The sequence below is a fragment of the Anolis sagrei genome, chromosome 2, assembly GCF_037176765.1.
Source record: "Anolis sagrei isolate rAnoSag1 chromosome 2, rAnoSag1.mat, whole genome shotgun sequence".
Lineage (NCBI taxonomy): Eukaryota > Metazoa > Chordata > Lepidosauria > Squamata > Dactyloidae > Anolis > Anolis sagrei.
Genome location: NC_090022.1, coordinates 96091172 through 96118507, shown reverse-complemented (window position 1 = coordinate 96118507; position 27336 = coordinate 96091172). Strand labels below are relative to the sequence as shown.

The following is a 27336-nucleotide window of genomic DNA, read 5'->3' as shown; positions in this document are numbered from 1 at the left end:
CGATTATGTTATTATGTTGTTGAAATGAGAAAGTATGAGAAATGGGTTTTTTAGTCATTCAGTCACTTCCGACTCTTTGTGACCTCATGGACCAGTCCACGACAGAGCTCCCTATCGGCTGTTCCCACCCCCAGTTCCTTCAAAGTCAAGCCAGTCACTTCAAGGATGCCATCCATCCATTTTGCCCTTGGTCTGCCTCTCTTCCTTTTTCCTTCCTTTCCCCCCAGCATCATTATCTTCTCCAGGATTTCCTGTCTTCTCATTATGTGGCCAAAGTACTTCATCTTTGCCTCTAATATCCTTCCCTCCAGTGAGCAGTCAGGCTTTATTTCCTGGAATATGGACTGGTTTGATCTTCTCGCGGTTCAAGGCACTCTCAGAATTTTCCCCCAACACCACTGATCAAAAGTGTTCGCTCAGCCTTCCTTATAGTCCAACTCTCACATACATAGTTTACTACGGGGAATACAATTGTTTTAACTATGTGGATCTTCGTTGCCAATGTCTCTACTCTTTATTATATTATCGAGATTGGTCATTCCTCTCCTCCCAAGAAGGAAATGTCTTCTGATTTCCTGGCTGCAGTTTGCATCTGCAGTAATCTTCGCATCTAGTAATACAAAGTCTGTCACTGCCTCCACATTTTCTCTGTCTATTTGCCAGTTATCAATCAGTCTGATTGCCATAATCTTGATTTTTTTAAAGTTTAATTACAACCCAGCTTTTGCACTTTCTTCTTTCACCTTGGTTAGAAGGCTCCTCAGCTACTCCTGTATTGAAAGACCATGCGTTCAAGTTGATACTGAAAACAAATTCCTTGATTCACAATATCTTTGTGACTGCTTAGCATATGCCGTTTGATCTAGCCAGTGGCTCTGACTTAATTTTTAAAAGCTTACTAAGATTACACAAGCCTTAAATTTTCCCATCCCATGTCTATTTGCAGGAAGCACACTTAACTCATGCTTACTAAGGGCTGAGAAAGGGAAACTGTAATGTAATATGATGACATACATAAAGCTCTTCAACTGCATAGAGTTCCTGGCTTCCTGTGTACAATGGGTGATTTAGTTAACAGAAATGTCTATGGTTATTGCAGTCACAAAGCTTTGTTGAAATTGCATAAAACTGCCTTTAGGAACAATGTGAAATCCCCCAGTACATGGAAAGTGTAATTTATGTAGGGTTAAAGAGGTGGATTGGATGCCTCTCTCCCCACGTGCACACATCCAGGAGGTAGAAGTAATGACTGTAACCTTGTAGGAAACGCTGAATGGCTCTAGATATTAAATTCATTATTCATGGCCCAGAAATTCAACATAGTTCACAAGGGTCTTTCTTCTCATTGAGATCCATTTAAAAAATGCTCTGGATTCTGCAGCTTTGTGCCTTCTTGTTATTATCTTAGAAGGAACTGGATATGGAAACTCCACTAACCTGCAAAATTCTATTAATTAATAATTCTGCATGGGACATGTATACTGTAAAAGAGACAGTTATCTCCCAGTAGCATCATACCATGAATAAAAAATAAATTCCATGTCATTTAAAAAATATTCCACTACAAATCCAATAGGATTGCTATTTTTAAAGTGGCCCTTGATATCCATTAAGGTTCCAGGACCCTTGTGTATATCAAATCCATGGACGCTCAAGTCCCATTATACACCATTTTTAACAATGACTTTTAAATTTACGTTTATTGGGTTAGGTATTCCCCTGACATTAAGTCCAGTCATGTCCGACTCTGGGGGTTGGTGCTCATCTCCATTTCTAAGCAGAAGAGCTGGAGTTGTCCGTAGACACTTCCAGGGTCATATGGCCAGCATGACTGCATGAAGCGCCGTTACCTACCCGCCAGAGTGGTACCTATTGATTTACTCACATTTGCATGTTTTCAAACTGCTAGGTTGGCAGAAGCTTTTATTAAGATTTTAATATATTTAAATCTTTGCTCCATGTCTTTTAATATATGTATTTAAACAATCTTATCGTTTACCTATATATTTTAACTTACGTTTTATCTTCTCAAACCACGAGGAGAGGCAGGGAACAAATAAAATATAATACAGCAGACTCTCAGTTAAATGGAATTCAAGTAACTGACACAAATTGAAGAAATGATACTGAGTCTACACAACAGTTTTTAGGAAATGTAAAGATTTCCCCATTAAGTCTAGTCACGTCCGACTCTAAGGGGTGGTGTTCATCTCCATTTCTAAGCTGGCATGACTGCATGGAGCACCATTACCTTCCCACCGGAGTGGTACCCATTGATCTACTCACATTTCGAACTGCTAGGTTGGCAGAAGCTGGGCCTAACAACAAGAACTCACCCCACTCCTCAGATTTGGACCTCTGACCTTTTGGTCGCAAGTTCAGCAGCTCAGCAGTTTAACCCGCTACGCTACCAGGGGTCCCAAGCAGTTTTTATAAAACAGTAAAACTGTGTTACACTAAGCTTGTTTACATTTGCTTTTAATTATTGTGTTTCAATATGAATTTCAGTCAATACAGTGTGGTATAGTATGGGATGTAGTATTAGTAAAGGTAAAGGTTTCCCCTTGACATTAGTCTAGTTGTGTCCAACCCTGGGGGATGGTGTTCATCTCCATTTCTAAGTCAAAGAGCCAGCATTGTCCATAGGTCATGTGGCCAGCATGACTGCATGGAGTGCCGTTACCTTCCTGCAGAAGCGGTGCCTATTGATTACTCACATTTGCATGATTTTGAACTGCTAGGTTGGCAGAAGCTGGGGCTAACAGCGGGAGCTCACCCCGTTCCCAGATTTAAACTGTCACCCTTTCGGTCAGCAAGTTCAGAAGCTCAGTGGTTCAACCCGCTGCACCTCCAAGGGCATAGTATTAGTTAGGCCTATTTTTAATAGTAGCTCTCAAACAATCTTCTTCTTTCTAAGCTATTTCCCCAATGGAGGGGAGAGCATTGTGACTGCTGTTTCCACAGGGCTTTGTTTTGGGCATCCTCAGGTTGGCAGTGTGTATGTCTTTGTTGATGGTAGCCATCTATCTTTTCTTTGGATGTCCACGTGGTCGTTGTCCTGCAATCTCCAAATGTAGTGGTGTTTGTGTTACTGGTGTTGATGATTCTTTTCTCATGACATACCTGTACCACCAGAGTCTTGCTTCCTGCATTTTCTTGCTGATTGCTTTTATTCCTAGTCTTTGATGGATGTCATAATTTGGCACATGGGTCAAGAAGTGTCAAGCCAAGTGTCCATCTCAGCATTTCCATTTCCCTTGTGTTAAGTAAGTCTCAAGCAACCAAACTACATTTATCTTCGACCTACTAACACACACACACCCCTTTAGGTGCTGGTTAACTTAGCATCTACTGTATTATTATTGTTGTTGTTAATACAACAGTGTAGTAAAATGGTGTCCCTTACATAAAAAGCCAAAATCAAGGTTTTGCTTTTTGGATTTTATTAGTAAATGCTCATTATTAGCTTTACGATTTTATGAAGAGCAGTGGTTCCCAACTTTTTTTTTTTTTTTAACCAGGGACCACTTTGACCAAATGGTTACAAATCAGTTTTTGGTAAACTTTAGATTCAGGTCGGTTATTTTGGGTGCTAATTCAGAAAACTGCATTGGATAGACCACATATGATACAGAACATATGCCATCCAGTAGTCATGTGCTTGCCCACAGAAAACCATATCTAATAATCTAGAGCTGATGGGTAGTCAGCCTCACCCCTCCCAATATCCCCATTGCCTCAGCACTATAAGAGGGATTCAGGCAAGTCGTTCTTGTTGCCACATGGTTTCGAGGCAATGGTGTAGGAAAGTTGAGGCCATATTTTTGTTCTTGGGGACTGGCGAACTGGGGACGGACCACAGGTTGGGAACGACTCCATTGGAGAATGCCTATCTGTAGCAGGGGGTCTTCAAACTAAGGCCCAAGGGCCAGATACGGTCCTCCAAGGTCATTTACCCGGCCCTCGCTCAGGGTCAACCTAAGTCTGAAATGACTTGAAAGCACATAACAACAACAATCCTATCTCATCTGCCAAAAGCAGGCCCACACTTCCCGTTGAAATACTAATAAGTTTATATTTGTTAAAACCGTTCATTTTAATTATTGTATTGTTATAAAGTGTTTTTTGCACTATAAATAAGATATGTGCAGTGTGCATAGGAATTCATTCATGCTTTTTTCAAATTATAATCCAGCCTTCCAACAGTTTGAGGGACTGTGACCTGACCCTCTGCTTAAAAAGTTTGAGGACCCCTAATTCCGTACAATGTGACCTTTCATAAAATAGTATAGGTTGGGATTCCCATTACCAGAATATGTTATGCGGCTGCAACACCCATCAGCCCGATCTGTTTGGTTGAAACTAGCTCACTGGGTGTGGGTGGACTCCAACTCCCAACATCATTTCTCCCCCAACCATGCTTGGATTTTTTTCTGGTGGATCATGATGGGTTTGTGTACCAGGTTTGGTCCAGATCCATCAAGCCATGCAAGAGCCTTTATGGATCAAACTCAGATACATGTCATAAACCAATGTTTCTTAATCTGGGGGCCAGGACCCCTGGGGGGATTGCAAGGGGGGGTGTTAGAGGGGTCACCAAAGACCATCAGAAAACACAGTATTTTCTGTTAGTCATGGGGATTCTGTGTGGGAAGTTTGGCCCGATTCAATCATTGGTGGCATTCAGAAAGCTTGTTGATTGTATCTGAACTATAAATCCCAGCAACTACAACTCCCAAACGTCAAGGTCTATATTCCTCAAACTCCACCAATGTTCACATTTGGGCATATTGAATATTCATGCCAAGTTTGGTCCAGATCTAGGCCCATAGCCAGGATTTTGATTCGGGGGGGGGGGGGGGGAGGTTAGTTTGATTGGAGGGGGCTCAGGATCTACCCTAGCAAACCTTTTGTATCATTATCCCAATACCCCCAAGCATATGAGATATATTGAGCATGGTGATCAGATCATGATATGAATAAATATAAGTTTAAATAATGGACCAATAAGGCCTTCTCGCGGACCACCCTGAGAATTTCGGGGGGGGGGGGTTGAAACCCCTCAACACCCCCCCCCCCAGCTACGGGACTGTCCAGATCCATCATTGTTTGAGTCCACAGTACTCTCCAGATGTAAGTGAACAACAACTCCAAAACTCAAGGTCAATGCCCACCAAACCCTTCCAGTATTTTCTGTTGGTCATGGGAGTTCAGGGGCAAACTAAGAATGGGCAACTTGGAAGTCCTTGAATAGACCCAGAAGAGAAGTGGGCAGATCAAAAGACAACCTGGCAAAATGGCACTAAAGAATCCCACACCTTGTGTGACTGTGGAGCAGAACAGACAACTCTGCATCTGTATGCTTGTCCACTGTGCCCTGCCTCATGTACAGAGGAGGAATACTTGGAGGCTACAGTTGGTGGGGACGCGGGACAGGGCCTTCTCTGTGGTGGCCCCCCCGCCTCTGGAATGCCCTCCCGAAAGATCTTAGACAGGCCCCTACTTTGGTGGTGTTCAGAAAGAACCTGAAAACCTGGCTGTTCCAACGTGCCTTCTCAGATTAGGAACCCCACTATCAAGCCCAGAAGCACTTTAGCAGAGTCAAGATCACCCTCAACGCACACTGCACTTATATATATTTTTAATCCCATATCCCTCCGACACTTTCAGCACTTTTAATCCTGTACCCTACTACGGCCGGCTCAGTTTTTAATAATGTTCTGTTGTATTGTTACTGCTATTGTTTTTCTGCTTCAACTGTTTTATTTGCTATGTATTGTATTGTTGTATTGTATTGGGCTCCGGCCTGTTGTAAGCCGCATCGAATCCTTTTGGAGATACTAGCGGGGTACAAATAAAGTTATAATAATAATATAATAATAATGCCGTTGCTGTTGCCCGTTTTTGGTCAAAAGATATTTAGCCGGATGCGCACCTTCTATTTTTTTGTTTTATACTAATTTATGCAATGCTTTTGACACGAAATAAAAAATAAAATGAAAGTTCGTGTACCAAGTTTGGTTCAATTCCATCGTTGGTGGAGTTCAGAATGCTCTTTGATTGTTGGTGAACTATAAATCCCAGCAACTACAACTACAATCAATTTGGGCGTATCGGGTATTTGTGCCAGATTTGGTCCAGTGAATGAAAATACATCCTGCATATCAGGTACTTCCATGATGATTCATAACAGGAGCAAAATTAGTTATGAAAAAACAACAAAAATAATTGTATGGTGGGGGGTGGTCGCCACCACATGAGGAACTATATTAAGGAATTAAGAAGGGTGAGAACCACTGTCATGAACACTTTTGCTATTTTTCAAGCCGCGGATGGTTGAACCCGTGGGTGCCGAATCCGTGGATAGGGAGGCCCGGATGAACTCCAAGATGAAAGGGCTGCAACTTCTCTCTCTGTGGTCACACGTCTCCAGAAGAGCGAGCCTTCTCGGTCTTCCTCCAGCTCTGCTCCGGGAAGGAACACATCCACTCTCTCTCCTCTGCTCTGGCCTGCCTGCCCTCCCTCCCAGGCACGGCGGGCTCTCTGGAAGGCGAGAAGCCAGGCCCACGGGGCTTTTATACGCTCCCTCTCGGGGGGGGGGGGAGTAAAGAAGCTGAATCCCCCCCCTCAAAAAAAAAGAATAGAGGAGAAGAGGGAGGGGGGCGGGAGAAGGAGGGAAGGAGCGGAGGGGAGGGGGCCGCGGCGGAGAGAAGGAGGCCCTTGTTTGGGGCTGCAGTTGCCGCTCTCAGTCAACAGGTTGCACCGTTCCTCCTCGGCTGCCCCGCAATGCGCGCCCTCGAGGACTGAGAAGGAGGAGGAGGACGACGCCAGGGGCGGGCACGCGCTCTCTGCTATGCTCAGCTAATCTGTGTGTGTGTGTGGATGTGTGTGAGTGAGAGAGAAGAGAGGAGAGGGCGGGGCCGGGTGGCGCGCGGCTTCCCTTGCTCGCGCCGTGTCTAGGGGAGGGGGCCGCGAGGAGCAAGCGAACGGGCGGGCGCGCGCGGGGGAGGCGGAGGCAGCCCTAGCTCGCGCCACCGCCGCCGCCGCGGTCCTCCATTTTGTGGCTGAGCCGAGCCGAGCCGTCGTAGAGAGCTCTGAGCGCAGACGGAGAGGGAGAAGCTGGAGGAGGAGGGAGAGGAGGAGGGAGAGGAACGGAGAGAGGGGGGTGGGGGTGTTGCCAGGCAGGAGAAGGGGGTGTGAGGGGGGAGGAGGAGGAGGAGGGCAGGAGCGTGTGAGGGGCATTAATTGAGGCGGCGGAAGGAGGGGGGAGGCGAGAGAGAGTGTCTGCGCTGAGGGGCAAAAGGCAAGCACAGCAAGAGGGGGAGAGGAAAGGAAGAGGAAGGAAGGGGAGGGGGCGTCTTCCTCGCTCCTTCCTTCCTTCCAATCCTCCCTGGCTTCCTCTTCTGCAAAGGGGCGGCTGCTTTAACACCCCCTCCCCTCCCCTCTCGTGCCTCCCCTCGGGGCCCACACCCAACCCTTCCCTCCCCGTCCCCACCAAGTTGTTTATCCGCCTCGGTTCCTGCTGCCGCTGCCGGAGGAGCCATGGAAGTTGGCGGCTAGAGGAGCCCCAGCGCCCCCACTGGAGAAAGGTAAGCACGGAGGAGCTGAGGGAGGAAGGGGGGGGGGTCTCTCTGCCTCTCGGAGAGAAGAAGGGGGGGGGGCGTACAGGCGGTGAGGATTTCTTTTCCCCCCCGTAGAGGTCACCCTCCCTCCCCTCCTTGCCTCCCTCCATTCCCACTCCTGTCTGCCTCCCCCCTCCCTCCTCTCTGTCTCTCCACCGCTGCAAAGGCCAAGCGATTGGTTTCCCATCCGTCTGCAGCGGCGACGAAAGCCCTCCGAAGAGGGGTGTGTGTGTGTGTGCGTGTGTACGTGCGCGCGCGTGTGTATTTGTGTGCCCGGGAGGGAGAGAGAGAAAAAAAGGCGGAGGTGGGGAGGGGGGATAGGTTGGTTCTCTTATTTCACCACCATCTTTGGATCCCTGAAGATAAATGTGTCCAAAATAGCCCGTCTTCACTGCGAAAGAAAGGGATTTTATACCCACAAAAAGGGGGAGGGAGGGAGGGGTGGTGGTGGCAAAAATGCGCCCCCCGCGGAGAGCTTGGAGCCGCGCCTGGGAACTCGGCGCAACTTTGTTGGTGGGGAGAAAAGCGAAGCTCACTCGAGAAAAGTTCCACGGATATTACGTCATCCATCGCCCCCGCCTTCGATCTCCATTAGGCTGGTGTGAAATATTTGGGACCGATATATATGTGTGTGTGTGTGTAAGTGTAATACGTGTGTCTGTCTATACATACATACACACACACACACACACACACACACATATATATAGGTTGTGTATATATAAAGGATAGGCTCAGGGTAAAATCAAGAGACTGACAACTATGAGTATGCATGTATATGTGTGTGTGTGTATATGTATATATGCACACACACATAATGAATCTATATTTATATATATATATATATATATATATACACACACATGCATGTGTGTGTGTATATATATGCATTCAGTAGTATAGGGTGATCTAAGTAAAGATATGTCTTCAAAAATAAATGCTTGTGTGTGAGTGCATATATATATATATATATATATTACATATTATATATACAATGCATGCATACGCACACATACTCATAGTTGTCAGCCACTTTTTAAATAAGTCTCTTGATTTTCCCCTCAGACTATCCTTTAAAAACAAATAATAGTGGGCTCCAGGGATTAGAAACAGACAACAAATTGAAAGCTAAAGTATTTTGAGGTTGGTTTTTTTTTTTTTTTGGAAGCACAAGCCTGGTGTTATTTTGCAGAAGTGGGCGTGCCATGCGGAATGCTCAACAGGTCCCAACAAATCCCCCCCCCCCCCTTTTCTTCTTCTTACTTTGTGAAAAGAAGAATTTCAGTTCAAAACAATGTTGCCCGGGGTTCTTCCACCCTCCCCCTCCTCCTCCCCCACCACTGTATCATGTGATAGACCCCCCCCCCCTTGGTTTAGTCTGTCCTTTAATGGGTTCTGTGTCTGTCTGTGTGTGCAGGAAAGAAACTTGTCAAATGTGGCGACTCCAGTTTTTCTCCTGTCCTTCCCTCTTTTTCTTCAGAAACTATGTGCTTTTTTTTTAATGCCAGGGCGCCAGGGCCAAAACATATTTTAACTGTCTCTTGGAAGTTTTTGAGAAGAGGATATTCCAGAATTAACCACACTATTTTTGTGTGGTGTCCTTTTGGTTCTGTGTAGGAAAGAGCTGGCAAGAAAAGCTGCTTTGCCATTCATAAATCCCCCTTTGTGAAATTTTCAAAAATGGAAAATTGCAGATAAGAGAAACTGATCAGTATTAAAGTACTGTTGTTTTAAGGGTGGCACTTTTTCTGCCTCCTTCTGAGGATAGAAAAGGCCTTATGATACCTGGTTGTATTTATTTATATTTAGTCATAAGTTGATTTGAAATGTCCTTTTATATACAAGCATTTTCAGTTACTGGTACATATAATATTTTGTCATTTCACGTAGCTCTTTTTCACACGGGAGCACAATATGTGAAAGCTTTAATTTTAGAAATGAAATGATCTCTATGCTTATTTCTACCAAGTCTATGTTTTAAATGCAAAACAACAGCTATTCCATAAGTGATAAAACATTTGCTGAAGAATTTGTCCATGCTTGTAGTTTTTTTCTACTTATTTTTGAAGACATATCTTTACTTAGATCACCCTATACTACTGAAAAGTGATTATCGTTTTGATCCCAAATGGAATAATATAATTGCTTATTATATTAAACTTTAATTTTAATATACTGTTGCTTAATTCATGCCTTTTTAAAAAAGACACCAAAGAAGTATAGGAGTGGGTAAAGATGAAGTAAGAGTAAGAGCTTTTGAGTGAGTTAGGAGACATGACGGATAGTATAATCTTGTATAGGCATTTTTCTACTAAACGTTAGTTGTTTGAAAAACTGAGTGGCCTTTCCCATTATGATCAGTTGAATTCCCCCATATATAATAGTAGGTGTACAGATCCTAATATCTTGATTGAACTTTTTAATATAAAAGATAGCAATGAGGGAGGCCTGAAATGTGTTATATTTATGCATATTTTCAGCTGTCTAGATATTTTCATTTGACATATATTATAGAATTTAATTCTGTTACTTTGATGATAAACATAATTCAGATGTAGTACTTTTCTTTGTTATTAATGGTGCCAGGTCAAATACGATTTTTTAAAATTAAAAATTGAAAGATAAAAGTGCAGTTGTCAGAATGGGTTGATGAGGAGATGCTTGAAATGTATTAACTTTATGTCAATTTCATATTCAGACGTTCCACCCATGTTAGTATTTGTAGAGCATTTTTCTCACGTGCTAACGGTAAATATATATATTTCTTTCTTTATAACCTTTTTTAAGATAATGGAGCCCAAAGAAGCACTAAAATCCTCAGGAGAGAAGGAAGCTGGAAAAAGTGCTCACTTCTGTGACAAAGGAGGAATTTTGCTGGACTTTAATCCATCCTTGAGGGGTGGCACTATCAAGATTCCTGCATCTGCATCTCCCCTGCCTGCCTCTTCTGAGCCTGACTCCATGCAACAACCTGTTCTGTGCGACTTGTCAAAGGGATTAGGATCCAATGTGCCACAGCCAGATCTCTCTAAAGCAGTGTCGCTATCAATGGGATTGTACATGGGTGAAACAGATTCGAAAGTGATGGGAAACGAACTTGGATTTCCTCAGAAGGGCCAAATCAGTCTGTCTTCTGGAGATACAGACTTTAGGCTCCTTGAAGAAAGCATTGCAAGCTTGAATAAGTCTTCTAGCCTGGCAGAAGGCTCAAAGGGTGCTACATCTATTGATGAAACCTTAGAATCAGAGTTCCCAAGCATGTCTGGTCGTGATATTATTTTAGATCAAGGGGCTTTAGCACAAGGCCAGGTTGGCACAAATGGTGGCAACTTGAAGCTTTTTTCTGAAGACCAAAGCACCTTTGATATTTTGCAGGATTTTGATTTGCCACCAGTGTCTCCAGGAAAGGAAACAAATGGAAGCCCTTGGAGAATAGACCCTGTGCTGGATGAAAGTAGCTTGCTTTCCCCTCTTGGTGGAGATGAGGGTTATCTCCTGGAAGGAAATGAAATGGAGGATTGCAAACCTCCCATTTTACCTGACACGAAACCTAAAATTAACGAAAGTGATGATTTTTTGACCAGTTCTACAATGCAAATGCCTCAGGTGAAAACTGAGAAGGAAGATTTTATTGAATTGTGCACCCCAGGTGTAATAAAGCAGGAGAAAATTGGCACAGTTTATTGTCAAGCTAATTTCCCTGGGTCAAATATGCTAGGAAATAAAACATCTGCCATTTCTGTTCATGGTGTCAGCACTTCAGGAGGACAGATCTACCACTATGATTTGAACATGGCATCTGTCACTCAACAGCAGGATCAGAAACCAGTTTTCAATGCCATTCCATCTCATCCTGCTGGTTCAGAAAATTGGAATAAGTGCCAGGGAGCTGGGGATGATCTTACACCACTAGGTGCATTGAATTTTCCTGGAAGATCTATCTTCTCTAATGGGTATTCAAGGTAAGATATGATTTAGTTTTTTAAGTTGATACAAGATTGGGTAACATAGTCATTAATGTTCATGTTGTTTCTTCCTTTAGTTAAACGAAATTACTACTAACTAGTTGTGCTTTGTATGCATATGTTACTGCATTTACAGTAGATAAATTTACCTTTGTTGATAAAGTGAAAAGATGGACTATGAACATTCAAGGGCAAATTGTCATAGTTTAAACATTTATGTATGTAGGAGAGAAATAAAAGAAGAACATTAAACAGATACCAATATTTCAGTTAAGTAGTCCAGGCTAATTTAACTAATTTTTAACTATTGGAACAAAATTAGAATTACAATAAGGGAATTAGCCTGTATTTGTCATTGCAGAAACAAGGGGCATGTAATATGTACAGCTTGATGGGTTTCCAACAATGTCAGGCTTCCAACAATGTCAGGCTTTTAGGACACAGGTTTAATGGTTGTATTTGCTTTCAGATATTAACTGGAGCTGCTTTAAGCCTCAGTTTTGGAAGAAATAAATGATATCTTATATTCATAGCATTTTTTCTTGGCAGAAAGACTGGCATGATATTTAAATATTAATTTAGGATTTGGCTATACAATTGAGAAGTAAATTAATAAAATATTTTTAATCAAATGATAGTGAAGAGTTAGTAATGCTAGTTATTGAAAATATTTGACTCTGTTTAAGAATATTTTCTTCTCAATTTAAATAGTAAGTTCCACTTAAATCAATGAGACATTAATCCTAATGCTTATTTCTATATGGTTGCAAACTTACTGTTGTTTCATCAACACCTCACAGAACAACACCTTGGAATTCAGTTATCTCTATATATCTTATTTACATATCATAATTTAGACTTGATTTCATTTGTACACTTAAATGGATTGTGTCAATAAAGTTTATTTTGGTTACATTTTAATACTTGAAATAAAATACTTAACTGTAATCCTTGCACATATGTAAATAGCTTCCAGATAGTACTTGATTCTTTCATTCTCCTAACTGGGAGAGCACACATTGACAATACAAATCAGAACACTATAACAGCAAAGAGTCTGTGTGCCAGTCATCCTTTCTCTTGTGTCCTGCTTAGTCATGCCGATATTTCCATTTTGCAGTGTGAAAGGGAAACAATGATACATTAACAAATCTATTTCAGTTTCTTTAGGACCACCTGTATAGAGAAGGATTGTAATACTTTGCTTCATATTAAAAAGAGCTAGTGTTCTTCACATACGTTTTTGGAACAATGTTTCTAGTTCAGTAGATTGTACATGTCGGTAGCTTCTTTCTATCACCATTATGTTTCCTTATGTTGTTATTTCAACAAAGTCATTACATTCAAATAGTTTTATTAATGTACATAACTTATTTTGATAAGATATTGGAGAAATATTTTGTCTAATTATATTTTCACTAATTGTGTAGATTTATGATTTCGTGATGAAATTATACCCATGAGATTATTAATGCCAGTGCCTGGTGTGTCTAAAATATTTGATGATGGAAGGCTAAAAAATCTGACTATTTTTCTTGACATTATTTGTGCTTCATTTATGTCTGGTGTTTTACTTAATAGGTGAATTGTAAGTAGCCTTTCTTTGGGATTTACCTCAAATTTAACTTTTATAGTAGAGCAGAACTATTACGGTACATACAGTGTATTATTTCAGACAACATGCATTCTTGAACAATTGAATTTCAACTTGTGCAATTAATTTCAACTCCTTGCACACCTTTGTCTCCCGGGTCTCCTCCAGAATATCCTAATACATCAGAATAGATCTGGATGGTGATGTATGAGAGGTTCTGATGGGAGGGGAGAACTAGTCCTTCCATTTTGCTGGTGGATGGACACAAATGAATACAACCATGAGTTCTGTTACACTTGGAGGCTGATGCAACTTGCTTTAATTAGCTTTTGCAGGATGGAAAATATTTCCTATGTCAGTAACTTTTAACTATTTGTTTTTCTCCAGGAAAATATAATATAGTAATAAAATATAATTATGGAGTTAAAGTGAAAACAAACTGATACTTGTTTCCAAGTTTTGGCATTTGGGAACTAGATTATGCACAGAGAAGCTTTTCTCTAACATGAGAACAAAACTCAGAATGCAATTGCATCTTACTGCATGTAATAAAAAAGCAATTAATATATGTGGCATTCTGCTATTATAATTAGCTGAGATTGGTAGAAAGAAAGGGGTGTAGGAAACCCAAGGATAGGGTTTGTATAAATGGGTTTCTCTTATGGGGAATACATATTTGACTGGTGACCCTTACTCCAGATTTATGAACAAAAACGTAATCTACATTCTTATGCATAAAACCCAGTGAACCCAATGTTTTGTAATTTGAGAGGACAGGAATTGGTTTGTAATAATTCTTGCATTGTGTTTGTATATTTTGTAGTGCTGCAATGTTTTAATTGATCATGGGGAAAACCCAAACCTTGGTTTTGTTATGGAAGTTGTTTTCTGCACAATCTATTTTAAATCATATTGCTTCCCAACAATTCATTATAAGATCTAATTTTGGATGAAATATTAATATCGTAAAACATTGGGAGCTTAGGTCAGACATCACACCTAAACTTGATTAAATACTGTTTGCATCACAGCCTGACCTATCAGCATTTTGAGACCCAATTTTGGAGGAAAGGCAGGATATTAACAACAAGATGAATACTTACAACCACCAAAGCTGTAACTGTGTGCCTGCCTTCACTAGGAGCTTCAGCATTGGAAAGGAAATTCTAGGCAGAAGAAAAGGAAAAAAGTAACTAACTGTGGTGTTTTTTATGTTTGGATGTTCAAACCATGATCTGGCATTTAAATTATTAACAAACTACAAACCATAGTTTTGAGTAATAAATGAACTTGAGATAATATCTTAAAGCACATATACACATTTCTTTAGTCATGTGGTCATACATTTAGTAATACATTTGGTCATTATCAAATGGTTCTGATAACATGGCTTCAATTCTTACCATTGTTGGTTCCCGTTGTTAGAAAATTTCCAAAATTAATTTGGCTTTTAAGCTGTTCGAAAGAGCTTGCTGTGGTGTAATGTGGCAGGAAATCAAAAAAAGAGTGAATGATGAAACAAAAATTAACAAGAAGAGGCTGTAAAATGAATGGTATATAAGAGAGTATTAAAATAGAAAAATGGATTATGGAAGATTTTCTTTTAGAATTATGAATAGAATGTTTAAGACAAGTTGTTTATATGTTTACTAGACCACATTATTTTAAAAACTATTTTAATAGGCAGACTGCTTTTATGTGAAGCTGTATAAAGTAATGTTCCTTAAAGTTGTAGTCTTATAGACAGTTGCTAGTATAGAAGCCATCAGCTGCCAGTCCACGGTACATTTCTATGAAAGAATGAACTATTTGTATTTGGTGGATACAAATATATTAATGGTCAATGACACGTTAGCAGGGGAATTGCCATCAGGTTGCAAATGCCAGCCGCTATAATTCAATATAGCCAGAGAAGTAGGGTTGGTCGTGATATACAGTATTATTTATTTATTTAAAACATTTATATTCCGCCCTTCTCACCTTGCAGGGGAGTCAGGGTAGAGCACAACATATATACGGGTAACATTCAATGCTGGGCCATAAAACCATAAATATATACAAACATTAAAATCACTTAATAAAACCATAAATATAAACAAATATTAAAATCACTTATAAATCAGTTGCTTAAAAACCATCTCAGGACACCATTCTATTATTGCCTCATTGCACTGCCCCAAAAGCTTGGTCCCACAGCCAGTGCAGTCACATCATAGTAGTCCCTCATCCCGATTTCCTTCTTTCTAATTTATTTTCATGAGAATTAGTAGTTTATGTTTGCTTGATACTGTGGAGAGGACAAAATAACTTAATTTTACTAATGTTGCTATTTTCTCCTGTGACACATTTTTATTTAACTGATTCCCATAAATTGTCTAGACCAGGGCTTCTTAAACTTTTTCCACTCGTGCCCCCTTTGTGGCTGAGAAATTTTTATATCACCCCAGTTATATATGCATATAAAAAGTATACAAATCAAACATTTACTAAAAATAACTCACATTTTGCAAGGCTTACTAAACAAACCGATTTTTCTTTTCATGGAGTACAACTAAAACATTTTCTGCAGAGTCCACTGTAAGCACTGCATGTTATTGCTAACAGATTTGTGTAAATGGGTGTAAATGACATTCAGAAACCATTTACTGTTGCCATTTTTTTCATGATTGTAATATTGAGCTTTTTCATTATCATAATATTGACCCCATTTGGGGTCAGGATCCACTGTTTAAGAAGCAGTAGTCTAGAGTTGCCCCTCATTATTTATGCTTGAATAATCTTGGTTATTTATTGAGATATTTTTCCATTTAATATCTAATGTACCTCTTTCCTAATAACATTTGCCCCCTTTTTTGAGTAGTCCATGAGTCTTAACACATATTTTTTCAGTAGTAAGACATATCAAGCTAATTCAGAGATCTTAATAAGCCATGTTTTATTGGCTTGGCAATCAACTGCAGTGGACATTAATCTTGCATACCTTAACTCTTTTTCTCTGTCATTGCCAAAAATAGAAGAGTGGAAGAATTTTCTGATTCTTTTGATTAACTGTGACTGTGGTTAATATTGACTTTAGTTCATTTAAAAGTTTATTTTAAATAAAGTATAATTAAGAATAGCTACGGTTTGTCCTTTTTGGAAAAACAGAGCAAATTAGAATTGAAGCCCTCCAGTCTCTTACTTGTAGCTATGCTGGATAAGTAAAGAGATAAATAATGCATGAGTTCAAAGCACAATATGCTATGGTTTACTGTGTTAGCCAAACCAGGTCAGTTTGAATATCATTATATCTTGCCCTGATAGGGGTGTGCATAAGATGTCAGGCAGCCTTAGTTAAATTCTGAATGGTTGATCCTTAAGAGTGTCAGTTAGTATTAGGTTATTTTTGTATGTTCTTTTCACCTAATTATAATATTGGTTTAATTTTGGCATCAGAGAAAATACTGAGGAACAACAGGTGACAGATTATTATTATTAAGTAGTTTTAATAACAACAGATGGTGTTTATCCTGAGTTAGCTGAAACTTGGTAGAGACAATAAGAGCATACCTGGCTACTATTTTATATTTATATTGCTTCTATTCTAACTAGTTATTTTATGTTGCTACTGGAAGCAAAAGTTAATTGCTCCAAGATACAGAAAGGCCTTTTCTTCATATTAAAGGGGTTATAAGGAATAATGCGGATGTGTCATCAGGGTTGTTTTGTTTTTCACATTCAGCTGGTAGGTGTATCATGTAGGAAGAGAGTAAATAGTACATACTGTACATTGAACAGAAATAGCTCACACATCATAAAGACTACAGTGTAGTAATTATTTCAGATTCTTCATTTGTGTGACACTTCAGAGAAATCCAAATTTGAAACATGGGAAAGAGGTTGGCTGGGGATGTGTTTTGGGTTCATTGAGCAAATCTTATACTGAAGTGATGATTTGGTCTTGATTATGAATTTCTTCCATTTATAGATTATGTCTCTCTTAAGTACATGATTGGGTTATACCCAGGGTAGTTTTCTTATGAAAAAGGTTATTGGTCAAATTAGTTTTATTTCAAAGCAACCTGCATGTTTTCTGAACTTATCCATGCTCCTGAATCATTTACCTAAAACTTGGAAATTTAACTTTAGCCCTATTAGTGGCTAAAAAACTTTTATTGCAGTATTGGAAAGGAAGAAAGCCTTCTTCTTTTACTTCTTGGCTGATGGACATTGTAACTCTTTCACAATTGGTAAATATAACAGATGCCAACTTAACAAAATTGCATATTTGGCTGTTCTTTCACTTTTTCTAGATTCTTGTTCAAAGAGATTTCTGTTTGGTTTATTATCTAATTAGTGATTGGTTATTAATTTTTTGAAGATTCAATTTTGTTGGATTTTTCTTATATTGTGTTATACATTGATTGTGTTATATGTTCTGAAGTTGCATCAGGCAGATAGCTTTTGGCAGATACGGTCATAGTTATCCATTTGAAACTACTCAACTTTCATAGTATTTCTGGTTTGTGTATTAACTACAGTATTCAGTTGAGCATGCTAAAAATCAATTTCCTTTTGAGTAAACAATAGCAGTTTTCTGGTTTATCTGTTAACTAATTTCATGAAATTACAAGTCATAAACCTTATTTTGAGTGGGCATCTTTAAAAATGAAATTCTGAATAATGGTCACTATAGTGAACAACAGAATTTTGGGTACTATGATCAGGAACTGGGATTTATCAGGTAATTTTTCTGGTAAATATATTCTTCTGCTGTGTTGGTTTTTGTGATCATTTACTGACAACATTTGCATGCTCTCCTGTAACAAACTACCCTGTGCAACTTGCAGAACAGTAGTAATGATAATAGTAATAACAACAACAGTAATAATTATAAGCGGGAGAGGGCAGTTGCCTTTGACCTTTCCTCACCTGTCTGCTAATGTTAGCTATTCCAACCTGTCTCTTGAACATCCAACAGGCCACAGTGACTATAATTCAAACTTGCTTCCTTCTTCTTTCATTACCATCAATTGTTTCCTTTTTTGTCACATTTTGACTTTAGTTTAGAACTCTGAGGCTATCAGGCTACTATCTTCATAGGCTACTTATGTGTAACATTTTGGGCTGAATGGTTGAATGCAAGTGCTGTAATAAATAACCCCTTGCAATAAAATGTGACAAAACTAAACCTGTAGCACCTCAGAATTGGGAAAGTGAATCATAAAACTGACCCAAATTGCTTGAGGTATTTAAAAGATATATCTAACAAAAAAGGCTAAAGCGCCTAGCTTTGTCTAGATTTAACTTTGAATTATTTGTACGACTATTTCCCCTAGACATGGTGTATGACCATTGTCTTTAAGATATTGTCTTGAGTAAAATCAGAGATGACAGTCTCAAGCTTCTTGGTCAGTAAAATGCAGAATTTGATTTTCACAGCAAATTGATAGCACAGTGGTCACAAGATATGAATGATGTCACTTTAGCAATCACCCATAGATTTTAAATAGGGACAATTACTAATTAAGCATTTGATTACCAGTGTTACTCAGTCTATCTACCAGACTGGGCCTTATTAACCTGCAGTAAACAAAGGTGTGTCTATTAGTGAGTAGATTGGAACTGATGCTGATAGGTTAAAAGTGACTGTTAACTCTGTAAAGGTCGAAAACAATATATGTATATACATTACAAGTACTTTCTCTTTCTGGTCTGCTTTGCCATATGGGTCACTGTTTTCAACAATTCCTCCACTTCCCCACCAGACCCTTAGAAAGCAACTGTCAGAAATCTAGGCAGGGTGAAGATTGGTGTGGAGCCAAACATGGCATCCCTGATGTTTTTTTTGTTGCCTTGAGAATGCTTCAAATTTCTTCAGTGTTTTAGTTGTAGATCTCTTTCTCTGAAGAGACACCTTCAGAGTTCATGTCAGTGTTATGGCTTTGTCATACTGGATTACCCACTTTTTCTGTAGTGTTTTCTTTCTTTTAAAAGAACACTGAGATTGATCATTGTCAAAATATCAACCTTTAAAATAAAAATGTAATTTTATTATGTAATGGAGTATTGTTATAATCATACCATATTATTCCAAAGATGGAAAGGAGTATTTTTATGATCTTATGATATGGGTTGTATTGGTTTCACTGTAAGACACTTTGAGTCTGTTTTTCGATAGAAAAAGCGGGTATTAATAATAATAATAATAATAATAATAATAACAACAACAACAACAACAATAACAACAACAACAAATACAACAAGAAGACATGGGCCTTCTACAAGAACTATGCTATCTGTAAATAAACATCCCTTAATGTATGTCTTCATTTTCCAGTGGAACCCTGACTTAAGAGTGTCCCAACTTAAAAGTGTTTGAGTTAAGAGCCATTGCTCTGCCTGAATTTCGCTTTGACATACGGGCAGCATTTTAAGTTAAGAGCTAGCATGAGAGCAAGTGCTAGCGTGAGAGTACGGGGTTTTGGGCTTCAAGGGAGCAGCCTTGTGCTTCCATTCCTCATGCTCTTGTCTGCTTTGTGGGATTGCTGTTCGCTTTGCTCTTGTCCACTCTGATGAACTTGGGATTAGTTGATTTTGTTTGGTTTTTGTTCCTGATATGCTTGGCTTCATGAAGAGAGAGAGGGAGAGGGAGCCCCTTCACTTCATGCTTTGTGCTTCCTTGCCCAACTTTTTGCTTCTACCATTTTCTTTTTTATTGTTCTATGTGAATGTGCAAGTTCTTCCTTGCTGTTATACTAGCCCACACACATTTTGTTGCCTCAAATCTCAAATGTGCTTTCTTGCCACAGTGTTGTGCTTCTACCATTTTAAAGCTTATCTTTCTTTTTTAATTTTTTCCATGTGAATGTGCATTTATACATTATTTGTTATTTATAAAGTGCATTTTCTTATTTAAAAACACTCAATAAAAATGGGGTGGTTTTCATTGGGAAAATTCACTTTGCGATAATAGCGATTTGAGTTAACAGCCCAGTCATGGAACAAATTAACTCTTAACTCAAAGTATCACTGTATATGTTTGCGTTATGTCTGGGTCTGTATATTGTATAATATTTGGAACTTGGTTTAGAATCTTGCTCTTGCATTTATTTTATTTATTTATTTATTTATTTGGTACACTTGTATACCGCTAATATCTCAGCCTATATGGCGACTCATTGCGGTTTACAACATATTTAAAACTACAATATTCCAATTTAAAAATATAAAATAAAATATAAAATACATACATATACATACACAGTATTGGGCCACCAATACAGACCGGAAACATCTCATAATTAAAATCATAATCCAATTCGTTGTCCGTGATTGCTAGTCCATGATCAAAACATCATCACATCGGATTAGCCGAAAGCTTGCTCAAACATCCAAGTTTTCAGTTTTATTAGTTTTAAGTCAATATGGAAACAGCAATACTAAAAGCGTTCGTTTCTTGCCTTCTTTTGCAGTTTCTTTCATCATAATCTCAGATGTCCTGTTTTTAAACCCATCTAGTGCCTTAATTGCAGCCTTTATCCATCTAATGATCTCCAGATATCCCAGACATAGGAGAAAACAATATTGTGGTTCACGTTTGAATAGAAACGAATATTTGCACTTCTCAGACCCCAGTATGTGAACTAAATGTTTTTTTATATGTCAACCTAAACTTTCCCAAAATTTATAGCATAGCACCTCCTATTAACAGTGGTACTTTATCACACATTTAAGATGTGTTTTAAGTGTGTGTGATGTGGAAAAAAACTTGTGCACATTTGAATTATTTCTTGTCCTTCAAACAGGCAAACAACTTTTTTCATTCAGGTAACTGTAGAGATGCATGCATTTCTAAGTTTTTGTTGATAGAAGCCTTGCATCTTAGAATCATAGAGCTGGAAGAGAACACAAGAACCATCTAGTCCAACCCCATGCCATGAAGGAATCAGTGCCCTCCCCAAAGATGGCTGGTCAGACTCTGCTTAAAAACCTCCAAAGAAGGAAACTCCATCACAATCTGAGGCAGCATATTCCACTGTTGAACAACTCTTACAGTCAGAAAGTTCTTCCCAATGCTTTGGTGGAATCTTTTTTCCTGAAATTTGAATCTTTTTCTCTGTGTCCTAGTTTCTAGAGTAGCAGAAAACAAGTTCCTTCCCTTTCAGAACATACTCAGCCCCCTAAGCCATTATTCTTGTCACTCATGTTCTAGCTTGCCAATATCCTTGAATTGTGGTGTCCAGAATTGGACACAATATTTTATTTGCAGTCTGGGCAAATTCAGTTTATAATCATCCACAATGTTGTGCATCTGTAAGCCTTATGTTCTAGTATATATAACAAAAAATCCTAATTTTCTTGTGCACTGATATCTTGGAGATGTTTGTTCATAGAGCCATTGCTGGACAGTAGGCAAACAGTCTATTATAAATAGTTCTTGTGCCAGTTGCCATACACCTTTCTAGAACTTGTGACTGGGCTAGAAAAATGTCCCCCTCCTCTTAAAAATGTCTAAAGTAGTTCCAAGAACCTACCATAATTGCTTTAGTTTGTTAGTTTTTTCAAGGGTGCCAAATGTAGAGTTGGTCCTCAATTTTTATGGGGGTTGTTATGATAAGTACGGCACTGTCTTCCTTCACTGGTAAGTGCAATCTTCCCATCATCCTTGAAATCTCCAGAAATGGGCTAGAATTATATTGTGGGGTGCACAGCAAAGAACTTGTGTTATCTTGGCTGTGCACTGTAACACTCGAAAGCCATCTCCTCTTCCAGGCCAGAAAAACATGGAGGGGGGTTGAATAATGTTTCCTTGAGCATCTCCTTTTAAAGTTAGCCAAGCTGGCAGAAGAACATTGGCTTTGTTTGAGTGATGGCATAAAATAAACTTTGATACCAATATCACATGGTAAGTGTTATTTATGCAGAAACTGTATTAGAAGTACTACCTCCCCACTCAGTATATATTATGCATGCACATAGTGACTAGAAAGAGCACCTCTTCAGTAACAGTGATGTGTGCATGGAATGCTTTTTGCAGGAAGGTGTTTTTTGGAGGGAGGGGGTGAAGACTTTTTCTTGGTATTTTCATCAGATTATATTGCTGGTTGTTGTGTCTGCTATTTTATTGGGCTGCCTCTTACATTGTTTGCTACTCTTCTCTGTATTTGATTTTATATGTCTTTTAGATTTGTTTCTATTTTTATTTTGGCTGTTGTGTTAATTTGTCTTGTAAACTTTATAAAGCCAATCTGAGAGGTTGCAACTGAAGTGAGGGACTTCATCTTAAAAATAATATTTTGTTTTTGGTAATCCTGTCATGGTGTTTCATTGGCAAGATTTATTCAGAAGTTTGCCATTGCCCTACTTAAGCCCACCTAGTAGGTTTCCATAGCTGACTGAAAGTTTAAATATATTATGGAAGACTTTCACAGCCAGAATTCCTGGAGTGTTCTGTGGTTTTCAAGCTATTTGTCCATGTTCTAGCAGCATTTTCTCCTGAAGTTGCACCTGCATCTGTGGCTAGCAGCTTCAGAGGATCTGATGGTATATATACCAGTATTGAGGATACCAGAATCAAGACATCGGATCCTCTGAAGGTACCAGCCACAGATATAGGTAAGATGTCAGGAGAAAATGCAACCCGAAAAGTTTGAACCCTTGTCTCCCAAGATCCTATTACAACATTCAAACCACTGCACTGTGTCAGTTTTGCATTTTACTTTGCTGCATGTCAGAATTAAAAATCTGCTTGTGAACCCAAGCAGGGTAGGTTTATAAAAATATTTAAATGACATAACTGTTAATTGTACTAAATGCACAACCATAAATTTGAGTCCAGTATTAATACTTATAAAAATACATTTTATGACAGGTTTTATTAAGAGCTTACTGAAACTGAGATAAGCCTGCGACCATGGTTTCCTTTGTTCTTTGGCTGCTGGTGTTATCGTTTATCAATTTGACATTTTAAAAATGTTTCTGAGAACAAACATAAAATTAGTGGTAAATAAGTTGTGCTACCTTTGTATCTAAGTCATTACTTCAAAGACTTTGCCTTATAGCAAAAATTGATACAAACCAGAAATAGTGAGACGTGCTTGCATGTTCTTCAAATATTGTATATAGGGTCTAAAACTAACAGAGGCAATACTGTTTTAAGCCAGAATAAGAAATTATTTACAGCGAAGCTCAAAGCTGAAAACTTACATTATTCCAACATGATCTTACTTTTTGACTGCTAGGCTCTTTGTCTCAACAATTTTGCTGACCCATAACTTATTCTTATCTCCAAATGTTTTGAATATGACACCAAAGTGCTCCAAAAAGTCTGTCCTCTCCCTACACACACTAGATTTTTATTTTAAATTTATAAAATAACATGGCATTCCCTACCCTACTCTCTTTTTACCGGGTTGTGGGATATTATCCATAGTTCATCCACAAGGCACTAAACTGTAAAATAAAATCATCCAAACCCTCCAATACACAATCTAAACTTACTTCTCCTCACTCAAATCTGACTTCCCTGTGATCTAGAGCAGGGGTTCTAAAACTTTTTCAGCTGTTGAGCCCTTTCTGAAGCAAACGTTTCTCATGGAGCCCCAATAAATGTTTATATTTTATAACAAGTTGAACATGATCCAACAGTGTGATGCAGCAGCTTAAAAAGCCAATAGGATTTTGGGCTGCATCAAAAGGAACATAGTGACTAGATCAGGGGTTCTCAAACTTTTCCAGCCGCAGAGCCCTCTTTAAAGCAAAAGTCTTATTGTGGAACCCCAAGTTATGTTTATATATTATATTATACATTATATTATATATGATGTTTACATGTCAGACATGGACAAACTTTTTGATGCATTACATGTCAGGCATGGACAAACTTTTTGACGCTGTTTTAAAATTTAACAGATGAGCTGGGCCAGTGGAAGATGGATGGAGAATGTTTGTGTGAACTAATTGAGAAAAAGGAACAAATTCCTATGCACAGTGCACATTTTATAGTGCAAAAAAGAAAGAAAGAACAATACAATATTTAAAATGAGAAACAATTTTAACAAACAAAAACTTAACTATTTCAGTGGAATACCTCAGGGGCCATCCAATCCAACTCCCCTCTGCCACGCAGGAAAAGTACAATCAAAGCACCCCCAACAGATGACCACGCAGCCTTTGTAGTAATAATAATAATGGGAATGGGAATAACTCCAGGGGCCATCCAGTTTAATTCCCTTCTGCCATGCAAGACGAGGGGGAAATAATTTGGACGGCAAGGAAAAATGGTTTTTGGTGGCAAAGATAAGTGAAAGCTTGGAAGGGGAGGGAAGCGCAGAGCCCTTCATTATGCTTCGTGGAGTTCCAAGGGCATGTACTCAAATAGTGTCCTAGACTCTTAGTGTGGTCCAGCATCTACTTCCTCGCAAATGATCAATGAACTGTCAATTAGCACATGGGGTATCACTGATTTAGGGCATTAATAAATACGTCACCACAATGTTGTACCAGTACATGTAATACCCAAGACATTGTATTAGTGAATCAGTTTACATTGTACACTGTGAAAACTCCTGTGTGAGGCAGAGGTGCAGCATTTTGTACTTGACTAAACTGGTGAAAAAGAATCACTTCAATGTGAGCATATGTCGTTTTGCCTGCTTCCCTTGATAGGTGGTTGCCTTTGTCTTCCTGTGAGGCCAATAGAATGTGATTTGTCATCCAGTGGGCTTCCCTGTCTGAGCAAGAATTTCAACCATGGTCTCCAACTCTCAAACCATTACGCCACTCTGGTTTTCTGTCATCATACTATCTTTTCTCATACATAAACAAAAAATGACTATACTCGAAAGAATACTATTTATAGAACACATACCTAAAATATTTGTGCCTGATATAACAAGAGTTTTAACTTCTTTTTTTCTACCATGGACTATAGGCAATCAGTTGTTGCTGAATATGATTGTCTTCCAATGGTTGAGTCTTGGCAGTGGGTCAATAAGTGACTGTAAGACCTATTCTGGATCCGCATAGTCTGTTACATAAGGACATAAATTTACAGGTGGAAGGTTATCATAAGAAGGGTTTGCTTAATGCACTATACTCTTGGCACATTTCTCCCTTTCTCCTTCTATTTGTGGCTCTTCAAAAGCCATAGCATAGTTGGTAACAGCTAACCTCCAACTAGAATGCTGGAGGGCCAGGGCTCCCCAATTCTCAGTGTTTACTCCACATTTTTAAGGTTAGCTTCAAAACGTTCTTTAAATCTCTTTTACTGTCCACCGACATTCCATTTTCCATTCTTGAGCAGAGAGGTAATAAACTGCTTTGGGAGATGGTGATTGGGCATTCAGACAACATAGCCAGTTCAGCGAAGTTGATGGCAGGGAATCATGGTATCCATACCTTATGTCCTAACACTCAAACACTCTCTGCATTTGAAAAAATGATGCACTCGCAGAACTCAAATGGGTTGTATTCCAATGGAAATTGTCAACATTTTTGAGACCATTTAGCTTTATTTCTGGCACTGCAGAGGGATTGGTTGGTGCCTTCTGGTAGAGCACTTTAGTTTTCCTGATGATAAGTGACAGGCAAAGTTTTTTTCATATGCTTCCAGGAAAGTGTTTAAGGGGGCTTGTAGGTCTTCCTCGGAATGAGCACAGACTACATTATTGTCAGCATATTGGAGTCCTATAACAGAAGTTATTATGACCTTACTTTTGGCTTTCAGCCTGCTGAGATTAAAGAGTTTGCCATGTGTCCGATATATAATTTTCTCACTGGTGGGAAGCTTCCTGTGAACAACATGTAGAATCATAGAGATGAAGATAGAAAATATTTTGGGGGCAATAAAATATCCCTGTTTGACACCTGATCCCACTTTAGATGGGTCACTTTGGGAGCCATTGCTATCCAAGACAGTTGCCATCATGGAAGAGCCACAGAACGTTCACAAATTTGTCAGGGCATCCACATTTGGGGGGGGGGGTTTATCATGGAACTGTAATACCTTCAAAGATAATCTGTAATACTTAGCAATTCTACTTTATTAATTGAGAAAAATAAAACGCAGTACAACAGGCTGAACATTTTGTTTCACTAGAGTAGGAGTGGGGAACGTATACAGTCCCCAATATCGTTTGATCTTGCCCTTGGTCTCCAACCCAAACACTGATCAAGTACTGACTTAAATCAGATGACTTTAACAAGTCTCACAAAAAGTGAATCTCAGATGAAGATTGAGAAAATTGCAGTCCACAGGAAAGACTACAAGAGTTGATATAAATGTTAGATATGTACCAAATCCAAGATGCTGGATTCAAACAGCAATCAAAGCAAAATAATTTGCACACAAGACTGCATAGCCATGACTGCTGTAGGTGAAAGAGCACCTTTGATAGACAGAGCACTTGGATAGAGACCAGAGTTACATTGCTTTGTGTGTGCCTTCTGAGACAGGTCACACGAGGAGGGTGGGGCCAAAGGACTAATAAACCCTGGCTGTCCTCTGGTCCTCTCTGCTCTTTTCAAGGCTAGATTGGCAGGATTTCTGGGTCACTCCACAGGAGGTGGGAGGCAGGTTGCTATTTTTGAACTAGGCCTTTCCATCCTTGCTCCCTCTCCTTTTCCTATCCCAGTGGATGCTAGGGTTTTAATTACTATGCATTTGCCTCTCAGGCATTTATCCTACAGTTTGGGCTGTTTCTTCACATTGTGATTTTGGCATGAATTTCTAAGTGACTTGAGGATTGCGTTTCGGCAATAAGCAGAATCTGTCCCCTCACCCAGCCTCAGGGCCTGCCAGGTTGCCTTAAACTTGCCTCGCCCTTTTTAAAACGAAATAAATCCTTAATAAATTGTAGCCGTGGGTGAGTCACAGTTTCTTGGCCACTAATTAGGCCACAGAGAAAAGTGCAGACAAATTTTGCCTTCAAAATAAATTCTTAATAAACTGTTGCCTTGAACAAGTCATATTTTCTCAGCCTCAGAGGAAAACGCATGTGAACTTACAAATTATTATTGTCATCATTTCCCTCACCCTTTTAAAATACATCTTAATACAGCGAGTGCTTCTGTGATTGGTCCAAACCGAGCTCTTCAAGGCTGCATTTTTTGTCCCTTCTGAGCCAGGGGTGGTAAACGGCAAGTTGTATAAAAGCCCTCAAAAACATTTTGT

General features: G+C 39.2%; 1 protein-coding gene across 1 annotated transcript in view; it reads left to right on the top strand.

Annotated features, from left to right (window-relative positions):
• Nucleotides 1-7199: 7199 nt before the first annotated feature.
• Nucleotides 7200-27336, top strand: part of NR3C1 (nuclear receptor subfamily 3 group C member 1) — a 63363-nt gene continuing 43226 nt past the window's right edge. The window contains exons 1-2 of the mRNA XM_060765178.2: nt 7200-7589; nt 10410-11584. Coding sequence (XP_060621161.1) covers nt 10413-11584 — 1172 coding nt within the window. The 5' untranslated portion in view covers nt 7200-7589; nt 10410-10412. The remainder of the gene's footprint in view (nt 7590-10409; nt 11585-27336) is intronic.